A 16,324-nucleotide genomic window follows, 5' to 3' on the forward strand; every position below is an offset into this window, starting at 1 on the left:
ACTGCGCAGGAATCACTTTTGTGGCTAAATAGTTTGTCAAATTAATGTATCTAAAAGATTCTGAAAATATCAAAATTAAGCAACATTTCCTGAATGGCAGGCAGAGAATAACTTATTTGCTCCTCATCCCAAAACTGAATGTAAAGAATTGAATAAAACTAGCACCTTTTGTATTGTTGGGTACAAACCAAATGTAGAGAAAGAACACTCTGCAAGCTTATAAAACTGCAAGAAAAAACTTAGGAATACTTTAAGATAGTAATTTACATAGATGTATTTGAGCTATCTTTAACGTACATAGTTCTTGTTATATAAATGTAGTATTTAGCAATAGGAAGAACTGAAAATCCTTGTTGCTGTGTTTTTTGGGCCCCCTTGACAATTAAGGTTTAGTGATGACATTACTATTGATTTAGTTTTCCTGTGAGTTTAAAATCAACAATTGTGAATTCTTGTTGAATTGTATGATATAGCCAAGACTTTTGAGTATTAGCTTAGTAAACCCATCTTTAAAAACAGTTTTTAAGGATATCACAGACCAAGAAAAATTCAAAATTGTTAAAATCAAATTTTATGTTTTATAGTTGAATTTTCTCCATGAAAACAAAATCATAAACTGAAATATTGCTCATTCACAAAAGCATGCAGTTACAAAATTTAAGAACACAAAGTAAAACAAGAGCATTTAAGAGTGGTTTAAAAAATTACAGAAATACTGTCAGAAATCATTATAACCCAAATATTCCTAATGCCTTTAGTAGACACAAGTTCTTAAAAGAAAAAAGTATAATGAATACAAATCACAAGTTAATTTTCAATTAATTTTTGACATTTGGATAATAAGTAAAAGACATCATAAGGCAGCATTTAGATTTCCAAGACTTCATGTAAACTTAAACTCAGGTTTACAGCATTTGTCATAGGACAATTGTTCTGATGTTAAAATCAGTTTATACATAGATACACTTGTGAAGGAAAACAGTTTTTTTCTATGACCACTAAGTAGAGTCAAGCTGAAAAATACATATTCAAATTAGTATAAATGTTCTCCAAAAAATTTTAAGAAAAATTTTGGGAAATAAAGCTAATACGAAAACAAAATTCTCATTTTAGTGGTGGAAGTGTGTTAAGGTGGCTGGGGGAAGAAAGAGAAGAATAAATAATTCTAAGATGTTAAAAGAAAAAGAAAATGGCATTTGATTGTATTAATCACAGTACAAAATGTGATTCTTATATTCTAGATATATGAACAACAGTGAAAAGCAACTAATTTGAATCAATTACTTTCTTTGAATTTAGCGTTCTCTTTTTTGACTGCTAGAAATTATTTCCCTGGAGGACAACTCTTGGGTTGCAATTACTACAACACAATAAATACAACATAAAATTACTTTCATAAAGTATTTAGGAATTCTCAGACCAGGGGATTATGGGAAGAATACAAAGTAGGAAGCTCCAGCAATATGCCCATCCACCAAAACAACTATTGAACTGGCAGGGACCATTTGAATCAAATATTTTGAAAGTCCAGAGTCTGGTGGAACACTGCACAGCAACCAAAGAAGGGCTGCAGGAAGAGGCTGGTAAAATGCAGTAACTACAGGTGAATTGCACTCTCCTTGCAAAAACTACAACCTCCCTCCCCGCAACCTCATTGCAGAGAACAATGGGTACTGCAGCCCAGGCTGCCAATACAGCTTACTGGTACCAGAGCAGGATATAAAAACCTAATCTTTCAAAATCTGGGTATATGTGGTGTAGTTGCTGATCAGCTATTATTGATCACTAGGGGACAGCTCTGAAGATGATCATTGTTCCAAACTCCATAGACAAAAGTGGCAGAGAAATCTGAAAGATAGTACCCCTCCTCAAAACTACTGAAAACAATTTTAGGGCTTTACACAGCTTCAAAACTTATTGAAAATAGATCCCCTCTCACCTTCTCTTCAATTCAGGGTGGATTCTGCTAGTGCTCCCACTGTGGGTCCCTAGCTCTGTTCCAGAGGGAGCAGAGTAGCCCCTATGTGCATACTGGCAAGCCTGAATGACTGTGCCACTCTATCGGGTATAGATCTGAAAGTATGAGGATAAACTTTTCCCTGGCTTTCCCTCACAGAATTTGTTCTGAAGAGAGAGCAGTGGCTTGCAGATAATTAATAGTGTAAGAAATTATGAAGTCAGAGTAGCCTAGGGCAAAGTAATACCTGCATTAAGTCACACAATAGAGTACTCAGGCAGGTGAAGCTATTTCAAAGGGAATAGAGTGGGCTTATAACCTCCTGTAAATTGTAAATGGGAAATTCCTAATGTGGTTAGCAAGCACAAACCTGGGAAAAGAAGAAAGCTACATGACTCCATGAAAATTCAGATAAGACACAGAAGACCCAGAACCTCACTTTTGCTATGGGCCCAAATTCTTGAGAGGAGAGTTAAGCTCCAAGGAGACCACCAGCCAAAGCAGAGCTAATTTGCAAAGACTGCAAAAGATGCTTTTTGCATTGGTTTGGTTATTTTTGTTAGCTCCTGGCATTCAAGAACATCTGTCAGAGCACTACTGGATACAATCCTAAGTAATAGAAACCTCAGGGACTAAATTCTAAACTCAATACTTTAAAATATTAAAATGAACAGTGTGAAATAAAAGATTACAAGATGAACAAAGAAACAGGGAATGATGGCCTATGCAAAGGAAAAAGATAAAAATCCAGAAACTATCAATGAAGTGGGACAGATTTTGGACATTCTAGACACATACTTTTAAAAAATGCTCCTCAATACAAACAAGGATATAAAAGAAAACATACACAGAGAAAGAACTAAAGATATGAGGAAAACAATGAATGAACAACATGGAAATCTCTGATTCTCAATTTCTGTTCTTCAACAGAAAAACCAGAGTTGAAGAGCACAATATCTAATTAAAAATTCCTTATGGGATTTCAAGAGCAAACTGAAACTGAGAAAAGACAAGACAATTGAAATGATTCAGGATTAGGTGTAGAAAGAAAATAATGAAACAAAGTGAAGAGAGGCTAAAAGTCCTGTGGGAGAGACCATCGAATGTACAAATATACACATTATTGGAGTTCCAGAATGAGAAGGCAGAAAGGAGCAGAAAAAATATTCAAAGAAATAAAGGCAGAAAACTTCCCACATTTAATGAAAGACACAAATATGTACATTGATGGTACCTAATGAACCCAAATAGCATACACTCAAAGAAAACCACACCCAGACATATAGTAATCAAACTGCCCAATTCCAAAGGCAAGAAGAGAGACTGAAATTTCAAGAGAAAAGCAGAGAATGTATAAGGTAATACCGGTAAGATTAAGTGCCAATTTCTCATCAGAAACCATGGAGGGTGAAATACAGAGGTACACAATATTTATAATGCTGAAACTGAACAATTTTCAACCAAGAATTGTATATCCAGTGAGACTTTCTTTCAAAAATGAGGTAGAGATGAAGACATTCTCAAATAAACAAAAGTTGTTGGAGCTCATCACCACTAGATCTACACTACAAACAATGCTAAAGGGAGTTCTCCACACAGAAAGGAAAGGATACCATAGTGGTTCAAAGTGGCATAAAGAAATAAAGACTTCTGATAAGATAACCATCTGGGAAATTATAAACGCCACAATTATGATATTGTATTATTTGATATGTAACTCCACTTACTACTTCCTAAATACAAATGCATAAAAAGTAATGATAATTCTATGGTTTTGGAAATAGAACATACAAAGCTATAATTTGTATTATTAAGTACAAAAAAAGAGGGTAGTGTGGAGGGATATAGGAACAGTGTATGTGTGTGCTATTTAAGTCAAGTTGGTGTCAAAGTAAATATGATTATTATATATATATATATATAATATATATGTATATATATATATATGTATATATATATATATATATATATATATATATATATATATATATATATATGCAAAATTTTAACTTCATGGTAACCACAAGGAAAGATACATGAAAAATATATCCAGATAGAAATGAGAAGGGACTCAATATGGTACAATAAAAAAATCAAATAAATAGAAAAGTAGGCATTAGTGGAAGAATTGAGGTACAAAAAAGGTTTAAAACACACAAAGGCAAGCTTGTAAAATAACAGAAGAAAATCCTGTATTAAGGATGTAAATTTAAATGTAAATATATTAAACTCTCCAGTCAAAAAAACAGAGATTGGCAGCACACATAAAAAATATGACCCAACTAAATGATGTCTGCAAGAGCTTTAGCTTCAATTCAATGATACAAGTAGGTTAAAAGCAAAAGAATTGAAGAAAACAAAAATTCCATGTAAGTAGTAACCAAAAGAGAGCTACGGTAACTATACTAATATCCGACATAGACTTAAAGTAAAAAATAGTTATATGGGACAAAGATGGTTATTATAAACTGATAAGGGAGCTAATTCAACAGAAGAAATTACAATTATAAATACACACCTATGCTGGTTTGAAAGTGTTATATACCCCAGAAAAGCCATGTTCTCTTAAGCCAATCTTGTGGTGCGGACCTATTGTGGGTGGGACATTTTGATTAGGTTATTTCCATGGAGATATGACCGCACCCATTCTGATGAGTCTTAATCAACTTACTAGAGCCCTTTAAGAGGCAAGTATTTTGGAGAAAGCTCAGACAGACCAGGAGATGCTACGCAAGGGCTCAGAGAACCTGAAGGATCCAAACCATGGAAAAAGCCAAGAGAAGCTAAAAGATGAAATCCAGAGTTTGCCCCAGAGAAGTTAGTAGAGGACCCACAGATATTTAGAGAATGCAATGACCTGGAAGCAAGGTCCAGCAGATGTCACCACGTGACTTTCCATGTGTAAGAAAAACCCTGGATGCAATTGGCCTTTTTAAGTGAGGGTATCCTCTTGTTGATGCTTTAATTTGGACATTTTCATGGACTTAGAACTGTAAATTTATAAACTAATAAATTCCCTTTGTAAAAGCCAATCCATTTCTGGTATATTGCATTCTGGTAGCACTAGCAAACCCAAAACAGCACCTGATAGCAAAGTCCCAAATTACACGAAGCAAATAATGATAGATTTGAAGGGAGAAACTGATAGTGCTGCAATTACAGTAGGAAACTTCAATACATCACAATGTATAGAACATCTAGAGAGGAGGTCAACAATGAAATAGAAAACCAGCTAAACTTAACAATCACATATAGAACACTTTGCCAAATAGCAACAGAATAAACATTCATCTCAAGTATGTATGGATTATTCGCCAGGATAAACCATATGTTAGGTCATAAACAAGTCTCAGTAAATTTAAATCGTATTAAAATCATACAATGCATCTTCTTTACAATGTATCTTCTCGGACTACATGGAATGAAGTTAGAAAAAAAATGAAAAATTTACAAATACTTGGAGATTCAATAACATATTCTTAAATAACCAATGTATCAAAGAAGGAATCCAAGGGAAATTAGGAACTATCTTGAGCAAATGAAAATGAAAATGCAACATTATGGGAGGCATCAAGATGCTGAGAAGGATATTAATAACTGTAAATAATTAAATAAAATAAAGAAGAAAAATTTAAAATCAGAGATCTAAACTCACAATTGGAGGATTGAGCAAAAAACAGTAAAGTAAACCCAAAGCAAGCAAAAGGAAGGAAATAATGAAAATTAGAGCAAAATAAATGAAATAGAGAAAAAAAGAACAAAAGAAACAATAAAACTAAAAATTGGTTCTTCAGAAAGATCAATACAATTGGCAAATCTTCAGCTAAAATGATAAAAAAAGATAATGAATAAAATCAGAAATGAAAAAGAGGACGTTACTACTAACCCTACAGAATTCACGAGAATTATAAGTGGATACTATGAACAACTGTATGCCAATAAATTAGATAATCAAGATGAAATGGACAAAGGCCTAGACACATAAAATATCTACACTGACTAAAGAAGAAATAGAAGATTCCACAGAGAAATAACCTGTAAATAGATTGAATCAGTCATCAAAAACCTCCCAACAAAGAAATGCCCAGGAACAAATGACTTCACAGGTGAATTCTACCAAAGAAAGAAAACCAGTACTGCTCAAACTCTTCCAAAATATTGAAGAGAAGGGAGGAAACACTCCGTAACTCATTACAGGAGGCCAATTTCACAGTCATACTGAACCCCCACAAAGATACTGCAAGAAAAGAAAATTACAGCCCATTATCACTATGAATATAGAGGCATAAATCCTCAACATAATACTTGCAAATCAAGTCCAACAGCACATTAAAAGAATAACACACTATGATTGAGTAGGATTTATCTCAGGTCTGGAATAGTGGTTCAACAATAGAAAATCAATTAATGTAATGCGTTATATTAACAGAATTAAGGAAAAAAACTTACATCATCATCTCAATTGATGGAGAAAAGGCATTTGACAAAATCCAACACCACTTCTTAATAAAAACTCTTTGGCAACAAGGAATAAAAGGAATCTTCCTCAACATGATGAAGCATATATCAGAAACCCACTGCTAACAAAATACTCTATGGTGAAAGACAGACAGTTTACTCACTAAGGATATTTAGGTTGTTCTCTCTTCCTGTTCCATTTGTTCTATAGGTCACTAACTGGTGTATATTACTTTTAAGTTTTGCATTAGGTTCATTCTAAATTCACTATTCTATACTACTGAGTATGTATATATATATATATATGTTATATATATGTAACAAGTACTATGTGTTCAAATATTACATGTGGGCTCCTTCAGTCCACATATCTTCACAACAAAAATTGCTTTGGCATTTGTTATCCCACAGCACATCATGTTTATAACAATTTATTATAGTTAGTTCTTTATTTTATTTAAGTATTTAAATTAATAAATATACACTAGATAAGAGGGGTATTAGTTTTTATTCATGTTTAACTTCAATCTTCTTGAGTGCACAGTCCCATTTTTATTCATTTTTCTTCAATATATAATATTTGATATTTCTCTATAATGTATGAATTTTCCAAATAGTTGACATCATTAGTAAACTTAGCTCATGAGCTGATTTAGAATGCCCGTAATATACATAAAGTAGTCATTTATTTTCATGACATCCAACCTATCGTACACATCAATCATAAGCAACACATCCCGCACATTTCACATTGAAACAAACCAAGGCAGTTTCTATTAACACCTTGGGGAAAAAAAAAACTCTCAAACTGCTCTTATGCCATTAGTCTGATCACTTAAGAAATTGGAGGAAGGTTATATGCTGTGCAACTCTCCCTAGTTTCCATTTGACACAGATGTAGTGGTCTGGGCCAGGGCTCCCTCTGACAGCAAGAATCTGACTATTCTGGCTTCTCTTTCCTCTGCAGCAATCACAAGGCTACATTGATATGCTGGGGAATCCTGATCTCTTCTATTCCTTCCCTCCTTGTAGCTTAAGTAAAGCACAATCCAAGATTCACATATGGAGATTAAGGAGTGGAAATGTATTTTATCGTAAACAAGTAGGTTAAGGAGTGGATATGTATTTTATTGTAAACAAGTAAATAGAAGCCTAACTAGCTTTAAAAGAAATGTGTCTGCAGTAGAGTTTTGGGGAAAAATCTCAATGAAAAATAATGTAATAATGTGGCACTTTGTTCTACTTTGCCATTAAACTCTGTTTATACCACTCTTTCAGAGATCATTGGATAAAGATGGCTGTGAGCCTGAGCATGATTGTGGTATTCCTGGGTTACTTGAGGATCATAGTATTATAATATCACACACTAGCACCCCAAATCCAGCATTATTCATACTGAAAGTCAAATTTAATTCCATTCCTTTTTTATATGCATAAAAGATGCAAATTCTACTCTAAAAGAAGGTGTCACACAAGACCTTCTGTGAACTGTTGAGCATATTCTATAAGGTGTATTCATAATCTATCAAAGAACATTTGGAAGTTTGTGCTTGTAGAACATGTAGATACTATGTCAAGTGGAATCTTTGTCACTGAAAAAACACTTTTCAAGTAGTTGTTTACAAGCACAGAAATATAAAGATAAATTAAAAGAGGAAAGGCAAATTCTAGTGCCTAAAAGGAAAAACAAATCACAGAGTATACATACTTTAGATCTTAGAGATTATATACCCTGGGAGGTTAACAAACTTTTTCAGTACTATATTGTCATTTCCTATACATCTTTTTGTTTGTTTAACTAGAAAATGACTTTTCGTCATAAAGAACATCATTACATTTCTTTTTTACAAAGGAAGTGGTGCCTTAACAACACAACAACAAAAATCAATGGAAGTGGAGGAGGAACTGACTTTCAAGCTGAACAAAATTCATAAATGCTTTCTATTTTGCATTTGGCTATATTTTAAAGGAATTCTATATCCCATTATACAAAAATAAGCTGCATTCCCCCCTATTCAAGGCATATTTATTATCTTGGTTTCAGCTAATTTACCCCATTATGGTTCACTTTTCCCTTTCTACAGCCATGTTTAACTTAAAACAGAAGTTTTAAGTTAAAACTTCTATGAATGAATTTTGACACTTAAATACCTATGTATATTACTTGGAAATCAATGTTTGTATAGTTTTTCAAAGACTGTTCATTTTTAAGATCTTTGGTACCTAAACCCAAACCACTAAACATGTGGGTAAAGTATAAGGAGACACATATTACTGATATTTCCAAGCAGGGACAAAGATTTCCTGTAAATAAACATAACATTTAAATAAGGGTGTCTATTTTTCACCAAAACCTGAAAAATATTTATCCATGTGGACTAAATATTTAAAAATGTTTTAAGAAGAAGTAGAGGTAGAGGTAAATATTTAAAATTCGCTATATATGTCAAATGGAGAAGGTATCACAATGACAATTCATTTAGAATGTGGAGAAATCTAGCACCTATTTTATGGCCCTAACTTTCCTTCCAGCCACATTACCTGCCATCCCTACATAAACATCATGTATTATACCCCAGTCCATGGCTTTACATTGCTTGAGTTTTGCCACTGCTAATTCTTAGATTGGTCTTTTAATTCTTCATTTAACATACCCCCGCCCTAACTCAGAAACCTCTTTCTCCTTCAGATTTCCTCTGTAACTTTTCTAATCACTGCCATCACAACCACCCTCATGTTTATCACCAATGCCAATCGCATGCTATCTTGTTTTTCTTTCAATTTAATGCAGTTTTATAGAGGTCTTACAGAAATTATTATTTCCATATGAGTTTTGGATATGAGATTTTAATTTGAGTTGGATAAATCTAGTTATTCCATGCCTAAAACGTCTTAATTTACAATATGAGACTATTTTTCAATTGAAACTTTTATACTTTCAGTTTAAATAGAAAACTCATTATGATCAGAAACATCTTATTTATACCATTATACTTCACAGTTCCTACACAATGCCCTTCACATAGTAAGTGCCACTATTTTGTCAAGATGTACTGAACTGAATAGCTAAGGAGGAGCTGCAAGGATGCTGAAATGTCCTGGTTCTCAATACTTAGTGCTCAATAAAATGTTCATTGAATCAAGTACTAGATGTAGTTATTTGCTAAGATGCCTGTGATGAGATAAAACATACTTAAGGAAAAAAAGGTCTAGAATAACAACCTAAGGATGTATACTAGTTTTCAATAAGAAGTGAAAAAGAAAAATATAGATTGACAAATAGCAACAAAAGTTCTGTTAAATTGAACTGCATGAATCTATAATAGGCCAAGTCCAAGAGGTTCTCTACAATAAAAACAGTGTTGGTGCTTATTACAAATTTGAAGGGAAAAACTCTTTATTGGAAATGTTTTAAATACCCATTTCCTATATACATATAGGATTACATAACATTCAAACTGTATTTCTTCCTACCATTAGAATAACCATTCACAGTCCAGCAACTGATCGATATTTTTTTCTGATTAATAAGGCTATAATAATAGATTGCTTGATCATCAGTCATAATTTTATAGAGAGAGGGAGAGAGAAGTTTTGAAAAACACTGTCACATGTGAAGAAAATATTTTCATTTCCAAATTTACTGGTGTGAGATAAGCATAGTCATATGTTTATTCTTGGAATTAAAGAAAATCTATCACACATACACAGTTTTGGTATGTTGTGGCATGACTCTATGGATATGAAGCAATGAACAAGAAGATACATAAGGGGAAGTCAGAGCCACTTGCAGACATCGTGATAGATCTCATGTTTTTTTCCCAACTTTTTGTGTCTATTGTTGATTCTCTCTTTCACTTATAGCTAAAATCTTTAAATTTTCATCCTAATTTTAATCTAACATTATTAAAATGTTTTTATTTTGTATATGATATTTACATTTGATAAGGAAACTCATGTAAAAGGTCTTGAATCCATACTTGGTACAAATAACCACTAAATACATTATAAATATTGTTACTGTTCTTATAACTTTTCCTATCTTAATCTTATAGTCTTCCTTTGTAGTCACCTTTTGATGTTTACCCTTTCATCTTATTTTAAAACCTCTATCTTCTTCTCTTTCTTAAATATTTAGTAACATTTTATGGAATCTGTACCAAATCCTACTGACGTTATATATGTGTGTCAAATTTATACTCATATACAGGAATGCAATGTGGAGCAGGAAGAACTTGGTTTTACCTGCACCTTTCTTTCATTTCAATTTTCTTCTGTTCTATTTTTTCTTCTTTATGTTGTTTCTTTAAAAATATTTGTTTTCATTCATTTTTTTCAGCAAATATTTATTAAAGACCTCCTATGGAGCACGCACCGTTCTGGATGTTGGAGATAAAGCAGTGAACAAAGCACACCTCCCTGCTCTCATGAAGTTTACATTTTAGTGGGAGAGAGAGATAATAAATAACAGGCCAAACAAAACAAATAAATTATATGCTATGTTAGCAAGTAGTAAGGATTATGGAAATAAAATTTGGAGCTGGGTAAGGGAATCAGAAGTCTTTAGCGACATTTGCCAGGGGAAAGAAGTTTGCAATTTTTAAGACAATGGTCAGAGTAAGATTCATTGTGAGGTGATATTGCAGAGAGACTTGAATAGATAGCTTGGGGAAGTATATTCCAGGAAAATGAATTATTAATGCAAAAATGAGTGTATGATTAGAGTATCTATCAAACAGGAAAATCTAATAAATTCATGAGGGGTGGTGAAAGAAGTAGAACAAGAACACAAAAACAAAGACAGCCAGTCCATGTTGGAGCTTAGGTCACTGAAAAGACTCTGACATTTACCAGAGTGAAATGGGGACCCACTGGCAAATTTTAAAAAAAGAAGTGACATAATCTGACTTAAAGTCCAGAGGAATAATTTAGCCTACCATGTGAAGAATCAACTGTAGGAAGAAAATGGTTACACAATGTAAATCCACACACAGACATTCTAGAAGAAATAATGGGCACTCAGGTTATGGTGGTAGCAATTTAAAATTATGAGAAATAGGAGAGTGTGACTGCATTTTGAAGGCAAAGTTAAGGACATTTCTTGGTATACTGTATATGCATGTTGGAAAGATATCAAGGATGATTTCAAGTACTTTGGCCTGAGCAACAGAGAGAATAGATTTGTCATCAACTGATGGAGAAGTCATAATTGTAGAGAAGGATTCATTTCAGATTTGGATATATTAAGGTTCAGATTTCCATTGGGTCTTCTCCCATTTATCTATTGTGGCATTAAAATTAGCCTAAACTTGAAATAACAATCATATACATTTACTTACGAATTTTCAGTTTAGACAGAACTTGGCAGGAACAACTCATTTCTGCTCCACATAAAGTGAGATGGCACCAATACTGGGTTGACATAAGTTTGGGGGTGGATTTCATTTGAAGGCTCATTCACTTAACAGGTCTGGTGATTGGTGCTGACTATCAGCAGGGGCCGTAGCTAGAGTTGTCAGCTGCGGCACCCACATGTGGTCTCTTCATGGGGCTGACTGCTTTTCTCACAGCATACTTGCTGGCTTCCAAGAGCATCTTAAGAACACCAGGGGGAAGCTTTATTTCCCTTTATAATTGAGTCTCAGAAGTCACATAATGTCATTTCCAACCCCAGTCACAAGCCTACCCAGAGTCAAATATAGGGAAAAGTGTCAGCTTTATGTTGTAAGAAGAGTATGTGGGGTACCAGATATTGTTATAATCATCTTAGAAAGTACAATCTGTCACAGGCCTCCATATGAAAATGTTGAATAAGCAGTTGAAATAAAAATCTATAGTTCAGGAGTGAGGTCTGGTTGGGGGATAAACATATTGGAATTATTAACACATAAGTTGAGACCACCATATGAATGACTAACAACAAAGAAGACAATAACACCCTGCAGTAAGTCTTGGGGAAACTCTAACATTAAGAGGTCAAAGAAAAAAGAACTAGAAATCTGGGTTGCCCTATGAAACAGAAAAACAATCAAGAGGGCTGGTTTTCTTTGATTGTACATTGTTTTTTTGAAATCCGTGTTTAAGATCTTCCCTTGTAATAGGAACAGAGTTTTTTCAGGTACCTAGTATACATTGCTTTTTCTGGGACCTTACCACAGCCCAAAATGATGAATGAAAATTTGTCTAAATAAATCAAAATAATCTCTTCTCCTTGGCTATTGACTCATCCAAGGATGGGCATGAACCTATTACTGGTTTAGAAAAAGCAAAGTGATTACTAGTAAGGGCTTCCTTTCCCCAAATAAAACAATACAGCCTAGCCAGGAAAATATTTTCCATATGCCCCTTTCTTCCTTCCTTAAACCCAGACTTGATACCTGATGCCATATCAAGCATGTTGCCAAAATGAGGCAATAACACCAAGCATGAGGATGAATTATAACCTGGCAAAGACAGTAGGTCAGAAAGAAAAAACTTAGTTGAGCAATTGAATCATTTTTGGAAGCCATGTACTTGTAGACATTTTCACGTGAAGAAAAGAAAACTCCTAAACACTTAAACACTCTAGTGATCTTATGTTACTTGCATATAAGAACATTCCTAACCAAAGTCCTTTTTTTGTAATTTTTATACTGCAATCCTAGTTTTAACTTGAAGTCTGACAAATTATTTGACATTTCTCTCTCCTGTAGTAACTTTTTCCCCCTTTTTCACTGGACTAATAATATAACTTATGTATATAGCATTTAACAAGAAAGTGAAGCAAACAATGATATTGGAAGGGAACATACAAATATAACAAAGAGAGAAAATTGGAGATTTTCATGAGAGTTGACTGGTGTTTCATATAGTTCTGGATTTATTCTAAATCAGTTTTCCTCAGACTTGTTTATCTAACACATCCTTATATGACCATCGTAGCCTCAATTTTCTTTCACTCTAAAAGGCACAGGAGTTCCATTTACAGAAAATATTTCTTTTTTAAAAAACACCCAAATCAGTGCACACTAGGAATGCAAGAAATATATTAGTGAAGAGTAATACGAGTACAATAGGGAATACTGATATATTACTATTTAAGAGAAAGAAATGATCCGCCCCATATTCTATGTCCACACTTGTGCTAAGTCCTAAGGATACAGAATTAAATCCAACACACTTGGCCTTCCTCGTCAAGAGCTAAAATGTAGGAAGCAGTTTTTTATGAAAAGAAAAACAAATCTCTGAAGCATTTGGTGGTGTCAGGACACAATTCGGAAGTTATTTCAGTGATATGATACAAGGTAAGAGAAAATTCAGTTATTGTGAAGGCAGTGGTGATGGTGAGTAATAAATTGTAATAGAATTATTTAGAAGAAAAATTCAGCAGAACTTGGTAGCAGATTGAATTCATTTCAGTTTCAGATAGGTATAGGTTGAGTGACCATGAAACATCCAAATGCAAATGTCAAGAAGTAATTCAAAAGAAAAGCTTGTGATGAACATGTAAATTTGTCAATCATAGACACAAAAATGGAAGTTGAGGCTTTAGAAATATTATAGAAAAAATGTGGCTGCCAAATGGCTATTTCATTCATTCAACCAAATAATAACTACCTATCATGTTAAAAGTTTTAGGGCAGAGTTTTATGTGCACATTAAGAAATTGCATAAAAATTGAAACTTCATCATATATATACTAAAATATACATGCATAAAGTGGAAATTATCTTTCCCTACAGGTTAGATTAGATATTTTTAGTTTTGTTTCAGACAGTATAGCTAAATATAAATATTAATATGGATTCTGTATTTTTTCAATGGTATGCAACTTATTAAAATGCAGAATATATAAGTAAATCTTAAAATTACCCTTTTTCTGGGTGCACTGCTATAGATCTTGGTTGATCCAGGCCTTGGGAAATAATTACATAACGGAAAGAGCCATTCAGTCTTGCAACTTCAATTAAATTGAAACCATGATCTGTCCAATATATGTTACCTAGGAGAAATAGGTAATACATTTACTTATAAAACATTTATTTGAATGGAAATTATTATTTTTGCTAAAATTAAATTTCTGAGCATTCACATAACTCTCAATAAATCATTTACTTCCTATAGTTTTTTTATGTGTCTATTTCTAAAGCAGAAAGTTGCAAATAAACTGATACACAAATCCTTTCAACCCCAATCTCACACATCTCTATTTTAAATCATATATGATGCATTGCTAGGTCAAAAATAAGTTCAAGGGCATGGTGGATCAGCAGGCAGAGTTCTCGCCTGCCTTGCCAGAGACCCAGGTTCAATTTCCCGTGCCTGCCCATGAAAAAAAAAATTAAAAAAAATAAGCTGAAACTTCTTCCACCTGAAGAAGGGTTCTATTTTAACTTTCTACTGACTGCAGGCAAAAGAGAACTTCTAACACTTGTGTTTACCTGCCTTATGGAACTCTCAGGAGAGCTGGACAAAGTTGACTACATAATCTACTTCTACATAAAAACACTTAACCAAAGGCTCAAAAGCATTAGAAAGAGCGAAGCTGAAAGCAAAGGAAACTATTTATCCCTGTGGCTAGAAGTCTAAAAAGTTGTTGAGTCAGAAACTGAATTTTTATAAAGCAATTGAGCCCCTAACAAAATGGTTATAAATGAAAACAGAAAAAAAAACATAGATTATACCAGCAATCCAATCAATAGCTATCCCTTCCACTCTTCCCAAGCCATTGGTAATGATATCTTCTTTCCACGTCTGATCTCTTTTAGATCGGCTAATTTTATTGAAACCCATGTCTGTCCAGTAGATAGTGTCATTTTCTATGGATAAGACACAGAAAGAAAAAAACGCTGTTAAACATATCAATATATATCATTTTGCATTGGTATTTTGGGGGTTATCATTCGGTTTGTGCTAGAGTAGACAGGATCTTCAGGATAATTTACTAATATAAATAGAAAGATATTAAAGCAACACAAAAATAACCTAGATATTATTTAATAAAATGCTTTTAAATAAGTATTATTTAAAATGTTTGTGGAAATGACTTACATCACCTTTTATTATTATTCTTTATTTTCCTACTTATTTTAATTCAATAAATCCTTATTCCCCATTAATTTGTAACCTTGATATCATACTGGGTTATACTGAACCACAATTTTCACTTCACTACTCTATCTGCATCTGAATCTTCTAAATATACAAAGAATACCACTTGGGATAATCAACTCAGCAGTCTCAAAGTAGAAAGAAGATAAAAAGACAGGGCATTTCAGCTATATTAAGGTTGTGTTAAGCATAAAGTCATTCAAAATGTATAAAGCCTTAAAAATGCCTTATCATCTAATTATTCCTTTTGAGAAACTAAATAGTTTCCCAAATGTCAAATACAAACTCCTTACATTATTTTTCAAACTCTCATTGTACAAATGGGCTTAAGAATACTTGAGGAATTGCTCTATGCTATCATAGAGTCTTTAAGTAACAGTGCTTTGGAATATTTGAATGAAAAATGTATCTAAAGACTATAGATGAAATGTGGTCTATGTGCATGAATATGTATAAAGGCTAGCAATTATAGAACAATGATTTTAAATATAGCCACCAGAACGACATTGGGGACAAATCATTAAATAATAAATTTGCCACCAACTAAGTAAGCTTTTGTGTTGTGACCTATATGGCCATCTGAAGAACAAATCCTTCAAGACCAATATAATTTCCCTCTGGCACAGTGACAGATTAAGGAATAAAGAAAAAGCAATTAGTATAATAAAGTCATGTATCAGCAAGTTTGAGGATTCCGTTTCAAATGAAAAATAGTCTGAACTCGTTTAACTAATTGGGGAATGATTCCAAAGAGCCCCCTTTCTCAACTATGGCAAGTCAGATACACAATTCTTTCAAACACAGCAGAGAAATATTTTC

At 33.2% G+C, this 16,324-nt stretch overlaps 1 protein-coding gene across 1 annotated transcript in view; it reads right to left on the reverse strand.

Moving 5' to 3' along the window:
- The window catches only part of LRP1B (LDL receptor related protein 1B), a 1,945,542-nt gene that overhangs the window by 480,289 nt on the left and 1,448,929 nt on the right, over positions 1-16,324 (reverse strand). The window contains exons 36-37 of the mRNA XM_077153691.1: positions 15,079-15,213; positions 14,267-14,396 (exon numbers count right to left, since the gene is read on the reverse strand). Of these exons, the coding sequence (XP_077009806.1) occupies positions 14,267-14,396; positions 15,079-15,213 (265 nt within the window). The remainder of the gene's footprint in view (positions 1-14,266; positions 14,397-15,078; positions 15,214-16,324) is intronic.

This window comes from Tamandua tetradactyla, chromosome 3, assembly GCF_023851605.1.
Source record: "Tamandua tetradactyla isolate mTamTet1 chromosome 3, mTamTet1.pri, whole genome shotgun sequence".
In the NCBI taxonomy this organism is placed as follows: Eukaryota; Metazoa; Chordata; class Mammalia; order Pilosa; family Myrmecophagidae; genus Tamandua; species Tamandua tetradactyla.